Here is a 15,250-nt window from a genome sequence, read left to right on the forward strand (position 1 = left end):
CATATGGCGGTTCAACCCTAAACCGGCGGGTTGTCCATGGTTTCCGTCAGAAAACCGCCGGTTTCTGACCGATTTTGCAGGCCTACACACTGACCCTACGGCCTAGCCTCTGAAAAGTTGCCGGAACCTTCAGAAACCGGCCCCCGACAAACCGGCGGTTTACCCCTCAAACCGGCGGTTTACCCCGCGAACCGCCGGTTCCAACGGCTATACTAAACCCCTACGCGAACCCTACGAACCCCTAACCTACGAAACACTATTTAACCCTTTGAACCGGCGGTTCGAACCGCCGAACCGCCGGTTTTGAACCGCCGGTTCAAGTTCAATATATTGCCGAACCTGAACCGGCCCTTCCAACCCTTCAACCCTTCTGCCGGTTCAACCCGCCGGTTCCGGGCCCGGTTCCGGTTCATGAACCGGCGGGCCCGAACCGGCGGTTAACCGCCGGGCCGGGTCGGTTTGTGCATGCCTATTCTAACTCTAATCATTTTATGAAAAAAGTTACTATTGCTTTAAACTTATGAATTTGTATCATTCTTCTATCTCATACCATCTACTTCTAATCAATTTATGAAAAAAGTTTTTGTCTTAAGCTTATGAATTTATTCAAATGATTAACAATTTGAGCTAATTGAGTAATTCGCAGTCCATATATGTACAATATGATGATCTCTCGTGCATTCTCTATTCACAGCTCTTTTAAAATTCTCATTTTGTACATTCATATGTTTTTAAAAACGTTTTCCCAATATTTCAATTTTATCTTTCTATTTAGAAATAATTTAATACAAGTGTTACCATATGATAACCTATAACCAAATAACTTATTATTTTATAGACGGGATGGTGTAGGATTTGGTAAGAAACAAAATCTTGGTACCATTCCTCTCTTCCCCACTTCCTATTCTTTGAAACTTATCATTTTCCTTAAAAATAATAAAGATATGATCACATAATAACCCGATGGTGATAACCAAATAAACTATTGACGAAAAAACATATCATTTTTCCTAAAAATATTAATACCAACGAAATATGCACAAAATTTCTAAGATAATTGTGAAAAGACACCCCAGCATTAGTAAAACGGTCAATTTGTTTCGTTGGATTCTCAAATCGTCGTTATCCACCCCCGTCTTCCTCGTTCACTCTCTGAAGTCTGATCCATTGTTAGTTTCTCTCTTTCCAGGTGCTTAATATACATCACTCCAATCTCTCTGCTTTCTTCCTTTTCACCGTCGTAATTTTCTTCAACTTTCTCAAATTTCCGATAATGTTCGATGTATATGGTTCGTGGATGGTTAGATCTGCTGTTGCGCTAGAGCAAATTTCTCTTTCTGGATTTGCAGATCTTGTTGTGATATGCCCCGTTTTCTGCCAATTCCGCTGTCTTTATCCATTTTCGAGCTTGATAATCTTGTTTCAAAACGTACTCTTGTTTGGGGGTGTGCTGATTTGATGATGGGGTTTGGAAGTGGTGATCGTTTCAATCATTAGCATTGCGATCCTTAAGTTTTCTTATTTAGTGATTCAATTTTGGCATCAATGAATCTCTGCTTTTGGGTTGGCGTCAGAGTTGAGCTGTTGGCTTCCACTAATTCGAGTAGAGAGGATGTAATGTGGCGAGGTTTGAATTGGATATAGTAATTAGTTTGGGATCTGTGGCGATTCTTAGTTTTCTCAGATTAATGCATGATTAAGTATTCAATTCTGCTTTCAGTTTAATGAAGATCAGATGATTAGGTTAGTTGTAGACTTGTAGTAGTAGTTAGTATACTTAGTACTATTATGCTTTATTATTATTTGAAACTGGTTGTTTCCTAACTTATTTCAGTTAATCATGAATGATTGCCTTCTGGATCTGAGTTGTCCTCTTAATTTGAACAGTTTCATGGGATTTAATTAATGAATTGGAATTTCATGAAAAGTTTTATGTTTGTAGCAAAGTCTTTAGCATTAAGTTTTGTGATCTCACACTGCTGATGCTTTGGCATCATCTTGATGTGAGTTTAACTAGTTTTGTATGTGTATCTCTGCAGCCTCGTTTCAATCACACCCTCGACATGGCCTCCAGTAGCCAGAATGGAATTCAACTCTTGCTAGCTGCAGAACAAGAGGCTCAGCACATTGTCAATGCTGCTAGAACTGGTGATGATTTTTTACCTGGGAATTAATGCTTTAATTGTTTACGCCCTTGCTTTCTTTGGTAGCTAGGAACCCTTTTCTGGAGACTGTAAAATCCTGATGATAGTGTGACCGTCTGAAGTTTGATGTAGGACTATATTTCTCTGTCAGTTAAATACCCCTTTTTGCATTCCTCCCATGGTTGTGGGGATTGGAGGGATATAGTCTACAGGGGTGGATGAACGTGGTCTCATTCAAATGTGCCTTAAGTTTCTACACTTAAAACAACACTACTTTTATGTGCTTTGTCTCAAACACTATATTGTTTGTGCTGAACTGCTTATAGAATGACTCTCACTTTTAGCTCTGGCTATCATGCACAGCAAAACAAGCCAGACTTAAACAGGCAAAAGAGGAGGCCGAGAAGGAAATTGCTGAATTTCGTGCTCAAATGGAGGCTGAATATCAAAGGAAGGTGGCCGAGGTAATAATTCAATAGGCATATGACACTAGTTTATTTCAATAGTCCCATTAATAAATCTTCTTCACTTCTCCACACATTATTACATTGAACATTTCTCCTTCATGTGCACAGAGCAGTGGAGACTCAGGTGCTAATGTGAAACGCCTTGAAGAAGAAACGGATGGAAAGATCCATCACCTGAAGGCAGAAGCTTCCAGAATCTCCCCTGATGTCGTCTCCATGCTTCTGAGGCATGTGACTACAGTAAAGAACTAAGGTCTTGGTTGAGCTGCGACTACGCTTTCTGGTGCCAGCCTTATCTGATCAGGTGGAATATGTGTGTTGGTTCGATTCGTCATTTGCTATAGTTTTATTCGGCGTTTTGCTCAGATTGCTTCCTTATTATCAAATAAAGCCACGAAGTGTTAGTGTTTGTTTTTGGGGAGGAGAGAGACTTTGAGAGACTTTTATTGAGTGATAGTTGTATCTATATTTCAGCAGTGTATCACTAATTCAATATATCTTTGTTGTTGAGAATCAACTATGTAACTCAACTTGACTCCCTTCCCCATGAGGCATTTCCAACTTTGTTGTTGAGAATCAGCTAAGTAAATTTTTTTTTGTGTCTATTCATGAGTTAAATCATGGAAAATTGGGAAAATAGTTACAGAAGTAGTACTTGTTTTTCTTACTAAGCGTAATTTAATTCATCTAGCAATACTCAAATCAATAGGCCTAAAGTAGCCCGCTTTCCTAAAGGAAAAACAACAGCCCCAAGTGTCCAACATAATTGGGGCTTCTAATAACCCATCCGCCACAATAAATAATGTTGTCTTTTCATTTCGTCTGTCCCTAAAAATTAGTCTCAGTACTAAATATGAAAAGTCATGCCCAATTTACTACTCACTTTTTTTTTCTTTCTCTCCTATTTTATCTACATTTTTTCTTTCTTTCTACCACTTTACCCATTTTACTAATTTTGTATTAAAATCTGTATCATCCACCAGTTTTCTCATTCTTTCTACCATATTTTTTATACTTTACTAATTTTGCATTAAAACTCGTGCCATCCACCAATTAAACTATTTTTAATAGGCGAAGAGTACTACTTTCTTCGTGACTAAAAAATGAAATCAAAGTGTAATACTATAGAATTTCAATAAAAATAATTAGAGTGGAACGAGTGTTGGTGACTAATAAAAATAATTGGAGTATATTATGAGTTGTATAGATGGAAATACGGCCGTCAATTTGGATATCGGGTATCGAATAATCCTAATTCGAAATCGAAAAATAGGATATCAGGTATGAGTTTGGGTCAATGTTTTAAAAATCGGACCGGCAAGCGAACCGGCGACGTTACTGGTTCACGGTTCAACCGGTCGAACCGGTCGAACCATCGGTCTAACCGTTTTACTATTGCAAATATATATAAAAATATATTAAATTTAGTAAATGATTTACAATTAATAATATATCACAAAACATTAAACCTTATAGATAATTAGTGATGCATAAATATAAATAATATTAAAACTTAGTAAATATATTCAGATATATATATTTAATATTAGTTAGTCTAGATAAAAAATTTAATATTTCATGTATTAAAATAGATAATGTTTATATTAATTTAAGAAAAATTATTTCGTAAAATAATATATAATTAAATATGAATTAAGTACTTATTAATTAGTTTAGATAAGATTATTCATTAATGTCAATAGCTAGGGTATATAAATTAAGTATGTAATATAAAAAATTTATTTATAGTAAATAATGAATCTTATATGGTACTAATAATAATATAGGTGGTAAGTAGAGCATCATTAAAATATAAAGGATGATAATTATATATATTATAATTAACAATTATATTAAAGAATAATAAAATTAAAATGAATTATTCATTTTTATAGATAAAATTAATGGTTAATGTATACAAATATTTAATGTTCAAATTGTTCAATGAGCCCATGTGATGGAGTGGTAGCGGTCTTCTTAACTAAAAGAGAGGCTCATGAGTTCAACCTCTACCAACAACAAATTTTTAAAAAATTTGAAAAAAAATAGAAAACCGGTTTCCGGTTCACGGTCCAACCGGTCCGACCGGCCGGTTCCACCGGTTCACCGGTTCACGGCGGTTCAAGGTCCTAAATCCCGATCTAAGTTATGAGGAGAAGCCCGAGGCCATTTTGGATCGAAGGGTGCAAGAATTGAGGAATAAGTCAGTTGTTTCGGTGAAAGTACGGTGGAGGAATCATGGAGTCGAAGAAGCAACATGGGAATCTGAAGATAAGATGAGAGAGAAGTTTCCGGAGCTGTTTGGGTAATCTAGGCAAATTTCGGGACGAAATTTTGTTAAGGTGGGAGGAATGTAATATCCGAAAATTTTTTTTAAATTTTTTTTTTATTCTTTTATTTAATGGATGATTTTGTGAATTCTTGTTTAATATATGGTGTGGAAAATCTTAATTGATTTATTCTATTGTTGGTGGATGTGATATATTTTACCTAGGCATTTTATAATTGGGATAATTAATAAATCATGAATTAAAATCCTAATTAACTAATTATCCCTCCCTCCTTCTCTCTTGTTTTTTTTCGAAATCCCTCCCCCATCACCCCACGATTTTCTCAACCCCCCCCACTCCCACATAACCGATATTTTTCCCCTTCCCAATCACAATCATCGGTTTCTCTCTTCTCCCTCACAATCTCAACACCGGTAAGCTCCCTCTCTCCTTCTCCCTCTCGGTTTTACCTTTCCTCATTCACTCCCTCTCACCATCCTCTTGGATTCTTCAAGGTGTTACGCACTCTCGTTGTGAATCGGAGTCGGAAGAAGAAGTAAAGCGTGTGAATTACGTTGAACTATCCGGGAAAGGTAACCCGATACTCTAACTCATGTTAATTTCGAAAAACATGCATATAGGACGTTTTTGGATGGTTTAGATGCTGAATAGGTTTTGTGGCTATGTGTTTGTGTTGAACATGGTTTCGGTGATAACTGATAGTGGGTTCCGACCCCTTGTTGACTGAGCAAACGATCCCCTTTTGATACGAAATTTTAACTGTATAAACTTGGATGTGTCTTGGGTGTGGTGTGTAAATTTCAGCTTCATTGGATGTCGGATGATTTTATTATGATTTTCGCAAGAAAACTGCGCAGTTCTGCTAGTTGTGTGTTCTGGGTGATGTATGTGTGTGCAATGGGGGTGTTTCTGAGCCAGATGCCGAGACAGGTGCCGAGCCATGTGCCGAGACAGGTGCCGAGCCGTGCCGAGCCAGGGCCGAGCCATGTGCCGAGACAGGTGCCGAGCCAGGCGGCCGAGACGGTCGGCCGAGGTGCCGAGCCAGGCGGCCGAGACACCGAGCCAGGCGGCCGAGACGGTCGGCCGAGGTGCCGAGCCAGGCGGCCGAGACACCGAGCCAGGCCGAGACGCCGATCCTTTTTCCGAGCTTTTTCCGAACCTTTTCCGAGCCAAGTGAGCCGTTGCACAGTAAGGGTATGCCAGGAGTATGAGTGTTGTGTGTGTGTCGTGTGCGCGTTTTGGGTACGTCGTATGCGTGTCGGGTGCGTGCGGGGTGTGTTTTCGGGCGTGTGTTTTTGTGTGATTGGCTTATGAGATGTTGTTAAGTGTGTATACGTGTAACGTGCTAGATGTTGAAGTCATCCAAGTAGGAATCATGCATTGTCGTTAAACATCGTCTACCCTGACTCTAATCATGATTTATTTATCTTTCAAAAAGGGTGATCTTTTGATTTGAAACCTATCTGAAGTGGTTTACCACATATGTTTAATCGAATTCGGGTCTGTTGGGCTGCGAACCCTCAGGCTAGTGTACACGAGACCGGGAGCCATCTGAGAGCAAGTTGGCCGGTCTAGATGACCTGGGGTGTGGCCACGCCCCTTGTCACCGTTGGATCAGATAGTGTATGATGGTGGGAATAAGGGTGGCAATATCTGAAAATGACTGCGCAGTCGAGTTTATGAAATATATTTTTGTGTACTTGGGCGATTTTCATTACACTCAAAACCCCAATGTTACACTGTTATGGCATGACAAACCATGTTTTTGGCGTGTGTCCACTGAGTGCAACAAGTACTCAGCCCTGCATGTTGTTTTCTTAATGTGCAGGTTGAGCGGCGATGGGGATGACGGATGTTGAGCAGTGAAAGCCAAATCAGTGTTTTACTTTGTCTTTTGGATGGTGTCGTGTCGCCATACCCGGCATCATCTGTCTCTTGGTCTTTTCCGCTGCTTTGTAATCCGATACAATGTTTTTATTTATACTCTGTTTACTTTAACCTTAGTACAATGTTTTGAAGTGAACTTCTTTTAATAAATGTTTTTGGGTCAAATAATCTTGTTCTCCCCTTTCTTCCCCGCTTCTTTGTTCCTCCCCTAGTCGCGGTCCACCGTACTTCCTATCCTTAAGAAATGCGGGCGTGACACAAGTTTTGTACGCTATGCCATCATTTACAATTGTTTTTAAGTTCTGAAAATGCTCTCTTCTTTAATTTATTTTTCTCTCTCATCTACAGAACCACGGGAATATTGCAAAATGGACGAAAAAAGGTGATAAGGTCAGAATATTTTTCTCTTGCCAACATAGATCTCATGTATATATCTGCTTTCTGGTGACATGTCTTTCTGTGCTTGTTGCAGATTGAGGTTTGTGATGTTATTTGTGAAATCGAAACAGACAAAGCAACACTTGAATATGAATGTCTTGAAGAAGGGTAATAGAAATGTTTATTGTATTGGTTGAATGCATAAGAGTTTAGTATCACGAAAATTTTCTGCTGGTCCAGGGAAACATATGAAGGACCACATAGTTCTGGAAAACTACTGTGGTGACTTCCTCAAACGATAAAATATTTTTCATTGATGTTTTGGATCTTAAGTTGATTAGTGGGTCATTTACTACTAAACATATTTATGTTCCTCTATCCTGCTGGAAAGTTGTTATATGAAATTTCTTGTCATTCTTGTTGTGGCATGAACTGTGAAATGCTTTCAGTCGTCATAGTTTGGCCAAATGCTTGCTCAAACGTAATTTGCATGGCAGATGGTGTTATAACTTCAATCTCTCTTCAACATTCTCTTAATTATTTATCTATTTTATAATCATAGTTTTGATTTGTTGGTTTCAGATTTTTGGCAAAGATTTTGGCTCCAGAAGGATCAAGAGATGTGGCTGTAGGTCAGCCCATTGCTTATAACTGTAAGTTTATAATGCTCACCAAAAATCATTTTTTTGTTAAAAAAAGGTGTTTCTTCATATTGCTGATGAATGATGATGTGTATTCACAAGTGATTATAGTTTATTTGGGGATCTATGTGTCTCTAGGTTGAGGATAATAATGACATTGAAGCTGTAAGAACATCTGTAAGCACTGATTCGAGGACCAAAGCTGAAAAGCCAGTTCAACAAATTGCAAAGAAGGATGTCAAAACTCAGAAATCAAGTTTTAAGAGGATTAGTCCTGCTGCAAAGATGCTAATCTCTGAACACGGCTTAGATGTATCATCGCTAACATCATCTGGTCCCTGTGGTACTTTGTTGAAGGGGGATGCTTTGGCTGCAATAAAGTCTAGAAAAGTATCCAAAGTATCTGTACCTAAGGATAAGACTTCATCACCTCAGTCTTCTTCCTCCCTACCAGCGGGGTCTAAATCCACTGCACAGGATGTTGCTTATGAAGATCTGCCAAACAGTCAAATTCGCAAGGTGCTGAGCTATGAATTTTAGTTGTTTTTTTATATACACTTGAACTGTTCAAGGAGTAAAGGTATCATATGAACCTGATATATATACGCATCATTATATTTTATTAGTTATTAGTATTATTTATCTAGTTGATATTACTAGTTTGTTAGAGATATGTATATCTTAGTGTTTGATTTGGTTTAGGAGTCTAGTATTTATCTTATAGAGTTTATTTAAGTTGGAGTCTTTTATAGAGTCTTACAGTCTTTTATAGAGTCTTACAAATAGGGATATGTTCCCTACTTACAGTGTTCAGAAATAAAGTTTAATTCAACTATTTCTGCTGTGGCCTTGTCGGAGGATGACCTCTTAGTCACAAGAGGAATATTTATCTTTTATTTTATTTATCATTTTTTTCTTTTATATTTCTGGTCTCTATTATTTTTCCAGCAGCTTTTTCATTGCTATCATGTCAATTGTATGATATGCTTCGTATGCCAAGATATTAGCAAATGTTTATGGTACCCCTGCCTATCACTCTGTATCAGAACCTAAGTTCCCTTCTGTGAATTTTGTATATAGATTCTCAACTGCTTTTTGGGTGGAATGTAACATGGATCTGACACATAAAACATCCATGTGACAGATCCGTGTAAAAGTTTCTAAGATTCACAGGGGTAAATTTCATCCTGAATTTATCGTGCTTATACACATAACATAAACTTCTCTGGATACTGGTACAAGGCTGCTGATATAATCAGGTTTAGGAAGACGGATATCACTTTTGATTATCCAGATATACAGTGTCTAGCTTTTTCTGTAGAACTTTTTTTAGTTTCTATAATTATAAGATAATAATCATCATGATTTTCAAATGCACACTAAATTGTTTTTTCATTGCTGTTACCCATCTTATTGTAATTATGAATAATGTTTCCTTGATTATTTGAAGGTAATTGCAGCACGCTTATTGGAATAAAAAACAATCCACTCCTCATTTGTATCTATCAACAGGTATCAAATATTCATATACAGTATATATTTCTCTTTCAGCATTGCATATTGCAGTACAAGTGTGATCTTATTTTAAATGCCTTATACCAGACGTTATACTGGATCCTCTTCTCTCATTCAGAAAGGAGCTTACAGGTAGTGGTTTCAATCTCTGATGAGCCTTGTTGTGAAGAGCATCATTGTGCTCGTGATCTCACTTTGTTCTGCTTTGCAGCAAAGTATGATGTCAAAGTCTCGGTTAATGATATAGTGATCAATGCGGTTGCTATTGCATTGAGAAATGTTCCAGAAGCAAATGGTAAGCGGTTTTCCATTTAAATCCTGATTTTGGAAGATGGGTTAACTGAACATCAAGAGATGAGAAACTCAGAGAGAGAGAGAGAGAGAGGATGCCCATCTTGGGTATCAGGGTTTAGGATTTTCCATTTGGCCTGACTCAGCTTGTGATCATAACAGCTTTGCACTTAACTGTTTACACGAGTTTACTAAATTAGTTGTTATATATATATAATGTTTCTTTTCTCTTTCTTACGAAACTATTGCACTTCACTGATTATTAACTAACCATGCAGCTTATGGGGATGCCAGCAAAGGGGAAAGAGTTTTATGGGATTCAGTTGACATATCTATTGCAGTTGCTACAGAGATTCTTTGAGATATCACTTGGTGTTTCTTAACAGCTAACAGCCCTCATCTCATGCCTATCATCACAACATCTTTCAATTTTCAGGGATTGATGACTCCAAATGTAAGAAATGCGGACCAGAAGTCCATATCATCAATATCCTTGGAGGTGCTACCCTGTACATTTTTTTTCAAACGTCTTGCCATTCTGTTGACCATTTAATACTATGCTTTCTTTCACGGAACAAATTTTGTCCTTACTCAACTTTTGCCTTTTTCAAAGGCTAAAGAACTTGCTGAAAAGGCACGGGCCGGGAAGCTCAAGCCAAATGAGTTCCAAGGCGGCACTTTCAGGTGATTTATTCATGCTTGTGTGGATGTATGGATTAGTTGTTCCTTTTCCTAAACCACCTTAAATGTCCCTTTTTTCCATGCAGCATTTCAAACTTGGAGATGTATCCTGTTGATAATTTTTGTGCAATTATAAACCCCCCTCAGGTTCTCTCTCCCTCTCTCTCATGCACACTCTTGGTTGTCACACCCTACCATTTTGAAACCAAACATGTATGCTTCAATTACATTAGCTCGCTTGCTGGCCATGAGCTTTTTTAAGCAGAAAATTTTATGAATTTGGTGTCGGTGGCCCAACTTAACATTTCCGTATTGATCATAATTGTAAGTAAATATACACTCTACTATGGTTTTTCACTATGTGTCATGAAATAAGCGGTTTTGTTCATGAAGGCCGGTTCTTGCTGTTGGCCGAGGTAATCAAGTTGTAGAACCAGCTATTGGAGATGATGGTAATACATAAATACACATGGCTCAATGCAAAGTTCTGCTAGCTTTACACTGTAATTCTGAACTTGAAAAATCTTTGTTCCAGGGATTGAGAAGCCAGCTGTTGTTACAAAGATGAATGTAACACTATCTGCTGACCATCGCGTGTTTGATGGCAAAGTTGGAGGTACGTAATGCCAACGGAATTAAACATCCATCTGTGAAAAGTTATGCCATACTTGCATCCCCCCTATGCTTTAATAGCTGGACAGCATCCCTCCTCTTTCTCTGTCTTTCTTGTCCAACTAAAGAAGAAAATGAGTAAAAGTTGTACAGTTAGCAGTCTCTTCACTATATTCGTTACACTGTCAGTGATGTTGTAAAATCGGTTTCTCAGGTGCTTTTGTGGCTGCACTTCAATCCAACTTCAGTGATATTCGAAGGCTTCTTTTATGAAGACTTAGAAGTTGTCTTCTCAGATAACATAAAACAATCGAATGGAAGAATATCTTAGATCAGAATGGTCCAGATGTTTTCCTGGAGCTTGGCGCTGATTTCTTCACTTTTTTTCACCGGATTTACTTTTCGACATATAAGAGTCATTTTTTGGGGCCAAATTTGTTCAAACATTTGGCAGCGATTGCTTCTTAGTTTTTCTCGTGTCAAATACACAAATACCTCTTTGAGAGAGTGTTGCCTTAAAACGAAGTAAAGGTAGAGAATAATTAGATGGGAATACTTTTATCTTGTTTCTTCCAATAAATTAGTATCTCCCTTGTTTCTATGTACATTCTTACACCTTTTTTGTTGGACAAAATATTCGTCATTATCGAATCCTATATATTTTTGCAACTTAAATTGAGCATAATTGTTAAAATTCACGATTACAGGAGACTAAAATGAAGTGTTTTCATAGTAGTATTAGATTTAGCGTGATTTCATTGTCATGGTGGGCTTCCACACAGTTTTGACATAGAAAAGGGAACTCTATCTTGGTTGAACAGTGTTGAGCACCTCAATCTTATTACTGATTAGGACAGCATGTGCAAAATCCCAAAATGCCTCTAACATATAAGGGTCCCATTTTATTCAGATGCACAATTAGCTTGTCTATTGGTCAAGCTCAATGATCTTGACAACAGATGCATCACCAATTTTCTGGAAGACGACAACACGGTCATGCGTTTGTATAAGGCCTGAGGCCTTGCCATGTTCCAGAGCAACCTTGAGGATTGACTCACTCGTTGCACTGGTCGACTCCGACTGCAATAGCAGAGATTATCATCATCATCATCATCATCATCAGAGAGAGAGATAGAGATCAATGAGGGAGCAGTAAAGTTATTACCGGATGCCTGGGATCTGCAAGCATTGGGAAGAGGCCTCTGACTATCAAAGATTGCCTAGCCTGCCAAGACAAATTCATGCAAATGGTTTCACTAAAACGAACATGATCTTGAGCATTTGACACCAAAATATACCTCGAAAGCTCCAGTAAAGGTCCACCGGAGTTGATTCGTCTTCACTCGTGGAACCACAACAGATATTACAGGCATTGTAGGTCTGTACTTAGCTAACAACCTGCACTTTTATCATACCTCATCAAGTCACTCACTGATTGTGTGTGTGTGTGTGTGAGAGAGAGAGAGACCTAGCAGCTCTTCCTGAGGAAGTGAAGCAGATAATGACTGATGCCTTCACCTTGATGGCAGCTCGAACCTACATTTCACAAAACACAATTTTTATGAACTGAATAATTCTATGTATGTGAAATAAAATAGAGAAATGTATAGTTAGATAGAAATGGAAAGAGATATTAGAGAGCAACATACAGCAGAAGAGGCAATTGATTCAAGGTGACTCATGGGTTCTCCAACAAACTTGACTGTCTTCTTGAAATACAGATTCTGATTGTATACCTTTTCTGCCTGCAAAAGCAAGCCTAACAATTCTATAAACTAGGCTAGAAACCCAATTATCTTAAAATCTGCCATCATCAACTAACCTCAGCACAAATCTTACGAACAACCGATATAGTCTCCACTGGGTATAGCCCCCTCAGTGTTTCTGCTCCTAGCAGGATTGCATCACTTCCTGTAAAGTGCAAACAAATTAACCATAGACACAACAATCAATGCGAAAACAAGTCAGATCCGCTAAGATGTACCGTCCAATACAGCATTCGCGACATCAGTCGCCTCTGCACGAGTAGGCCTCAAGTTGTCAGCCATACTGTCCACGACACGAGTCACCACTGCAGGCTTCCCTGCCATGTTGCACTTGTGAACAGCTTCCTTCTGAAACATAAACACCTGAATGGAATACAAAATTCCCACGTTAGAGCAGTTTTTTCAATGTATCAAGGATCGTGGAGCGGACCTTCTCCGGTGGGAGATCGATCCCAAGATTCCCACGAGAGAGGATGATCCCATCGGCTGCTTCAAGGATCTCATCATAGTGAGTCATCCCCTCCACATTGTCGATCTTTGCAAAGATCAGAGTCTGGTTGAGATCACCCAATGTAGAGAGAAACTCCCGTGCCTGAAACGAGAGCACGTCCATTTCATCACCCAACGAGACTGACAATCAACCAGCCAGATGGCATCTATACTTACAAGCCTGATGTCTTCAGCACACCTCGTGTATGAGAGTGAAAGGAAGTCTATGTTGTTGCGAACGCCCCAAGTGCGTATCACCTATTCTCACCACAAACCAACACACATTTTTCTTCACAAGGAATGAATGGATTTGAGCGTTCTTGAATGGTAAGTACAACTCAAAAACAAATACCTCCTTATCTTTGTCTGTCAGAGTAGGAAGCTCGATCCGAATCTGAGATACGTGCAGAGTGTACAACGATCCAGCCAAGGTTGCAGAATTCTTGATCAAACAAACCACATCCTTCCCTTTCACCTCTGTAACCTGCATGGTCGAACCATCACAATCGACATTACTCGTTGACATAGTTAAACCTAATTATGTCAGCAGCATTACCTCAAGCCAGACTGAGGTAGTTTCACTTCCTGTAAACAGATATTGACCGATAAATATAGTATCTCCAGTCTTCACTGCCTGCAAAATCATCAGAAACTCTCAACTGAACAGAGCTAAACTTTATAGGCCGAATGCATAAACAACCCATTTTCCAAAGTAAGCTACCATCTGCAGCTTCACAAGATTAGAGCTTTGTGCATTAGCTTACTGTGTTACCTCGGATAAGCCGGTGAAATTAATGGGAAGCAAATTGGGAGTGGCTTCCTTGTCTTGATCAGGTGTTAGAATGACTGTAGAATTTTCCTCGAGGGAAATAGGATGCTCAGTCTTGTTCACAACTTGCAGCTCCGGGCCCACAGTGTCGAGCATGAGCTGATCAAGAATGAACAGAGGATGATTCAAAAGCAAAAAAACAAGATTTTGAAAAATTTAAAGGAAGCTTACAGCACAGAGCCTTTTGGTGCTCTTGATAGCCACTCTCAAATTCTCCAATGACTCTTGATGAAATTCAGCATCACCCCACGAGAAATCGAAGCGAGCAACTATTGAAAAAAACACAATAGATGACATAATTTGCTTGAATTCAAATTCCCAATTAAGCAATAGCAGTTGATAATCATGATCCCACTATACATAAAGTCAATGGAATGTAAAAAGTAGTAGGTGAATGAAACTAACCAGACATCCCAGCTTGGAGGCAGCCGGAGATGGCCTCCACCGATCTTGATTTGGGGCCCAGCGTTCCAACAATCTTTGTCAATGCTGGGAAGAAATTCTGAAACACCAGACTACTTATAATACACTTTACAACATGAGAGAGAGACTGAGAGAGAGCAATACATACAGGTTTGCTGGGCTCAAGAATGGAGGCCATTCTGAGGGGCTCTTCAAGGAGCAAGTGATTGGAGTTGGAGACCATGTCTGAATCAAGAAACACGCACAAACACACTGTGGAGGGTGTGGGTGAGGAGAGATCTAAATGGAGGGGAGAAGACAATTCACAATCTTGAGATAATAAGCTTATATATTACCGACAAAAAAACAAAAAACACTAATAAAATAGGAAAGATTATGCATTTGGAGTTGACGGATAAGTAATTACAGTTACAGTTGGCATATGATTAAGTGCAGGCATCCAACATATTTGACAGAAATGGCGGCATGCCACTTCCGTACGACGAGTACAAGGTTACAACACTTTAATTCAACTGTCTACTCATCTTTCACTAATTATTCTCCTCATTTTCAATGTTTAATTTTCTACTCTTGAACCGAATTTTGATATTTTCATTTTTTCTCTATTAAGAAATAAAGTTAAGTGGATAAATGGTCCTGTCATATATGACTGGATATTCATGTATGAAAGTGAATAAGTCACTTTTTTAGTGGATTCACAAAAATAGAAATAAGATCAAGTTTCCAATTAGTTTTATGCAATATTTATTTGAAGTATATTTCATAATTCACCACCTGCAATTTTGTAATACCCGATAATTTGTGGAATTTTATTCTTTTAATTAAGGATGAAATTT

At 38.5% G+C, this 15,250-nt stretch overlaps 2 protein-coding genes and 1 pseudogene across 4 annotated transcripts; 2 read left to right on the top strand and 1 right to left on the bottom strand.

Annotated features, from left to right (window-relative positions):
- The first annotated feature begins 1,034 nt into the window (after nt 1-1,034).
- LOC121746388 (V-type proton ATPase subunit G 1) lies at nt 1,035-3,187 on the top strand. Of its 3 annotated transcripts, none has more exons than XM_042140191.1 (4): nt 1,035-1,189; nt 2,040-2,148; nt 2,508-2,608; nt 2,720-3,187. In XM_042140191.1, exons 2-4 carry the CDS (start codon nt 2,064-2,066, stop codon nt 2,861-2,863), a joined length of 330 nt encoding a protein of 109 aa, XP_041996125.1. In that variant the 5' UTR covers nt 1,035-1,189; nt 2,040-2,063; the 3' UTR covers nt 2,864-3,187. The 3 variants fall into 3 exon arrangements, with proteins under 3 accessions (XP_041996125.1, XP_041996127.1, XP_041996126.1); XM_042140193.1 differs by having other exon boundaries at nt 1,073-1,169; XM_042140192.1 differs by having other exon boundaries at nt 1,092-1,240.
- A 2,612-nt stretch (nt 3,188-5,799) lies between these two features.
- LOC121749089 lies at nt 5,800-11,512 on the top strand (annotated as a pseudogene).
- A 107-nt stretch (nt 11,513-11,619) lies between these two features.
- On the bottom strand, nt 11,620-14,792 carry LOC121748428 (pyruvate kinase 1, cytosolic-like). The gene is made up of 15 exons (XM_042142784.1): nt 14,563-14,792; nt 14,397-14,493; nt 14,163-14,260; nt 13,935-14,090; nt 13,719-13,796; nt 13,515-13,646; nt 13,340-13,420; nt 13,104-13,265; nt 12,892-13,036; nt 12,730-12,818; nt 12,557-12,652; nt 12,376-12,443; nt 12,206-12,305; nt 12,073-12,132; nt 11,620-11,987 (listed from the first exon to the last, which is right to left on the bottom strand). Exons 1-15 carry the CDS (start codon nt 14,635-14,637, stop codon nt 11,835-11,837), a joined length of 1,590 nt encoding a protein of 529 aa, XP_041998718.1. The 5' UTR covers nt 14,638-14,792; the 3' UTR covers nt 11,620-11,834.
- Between the last annotated feature and the right edge of the window lie 458 nt (nt 14,793-15,250).

This window comes from Salvia splendens, chromosome 9, assembly GCF_004379255.2.
Source record: "Salvia splendens isolate huo1 chromosome 9, SspV2, whole genome shotgun sequence".
Taxonomy (NCBI): Eukaryota; Viridiplantae; Streptophyta; class Magnoliopsida; order Lamiales; family Lamiaceae; genus Salvia; species Salvia splendens.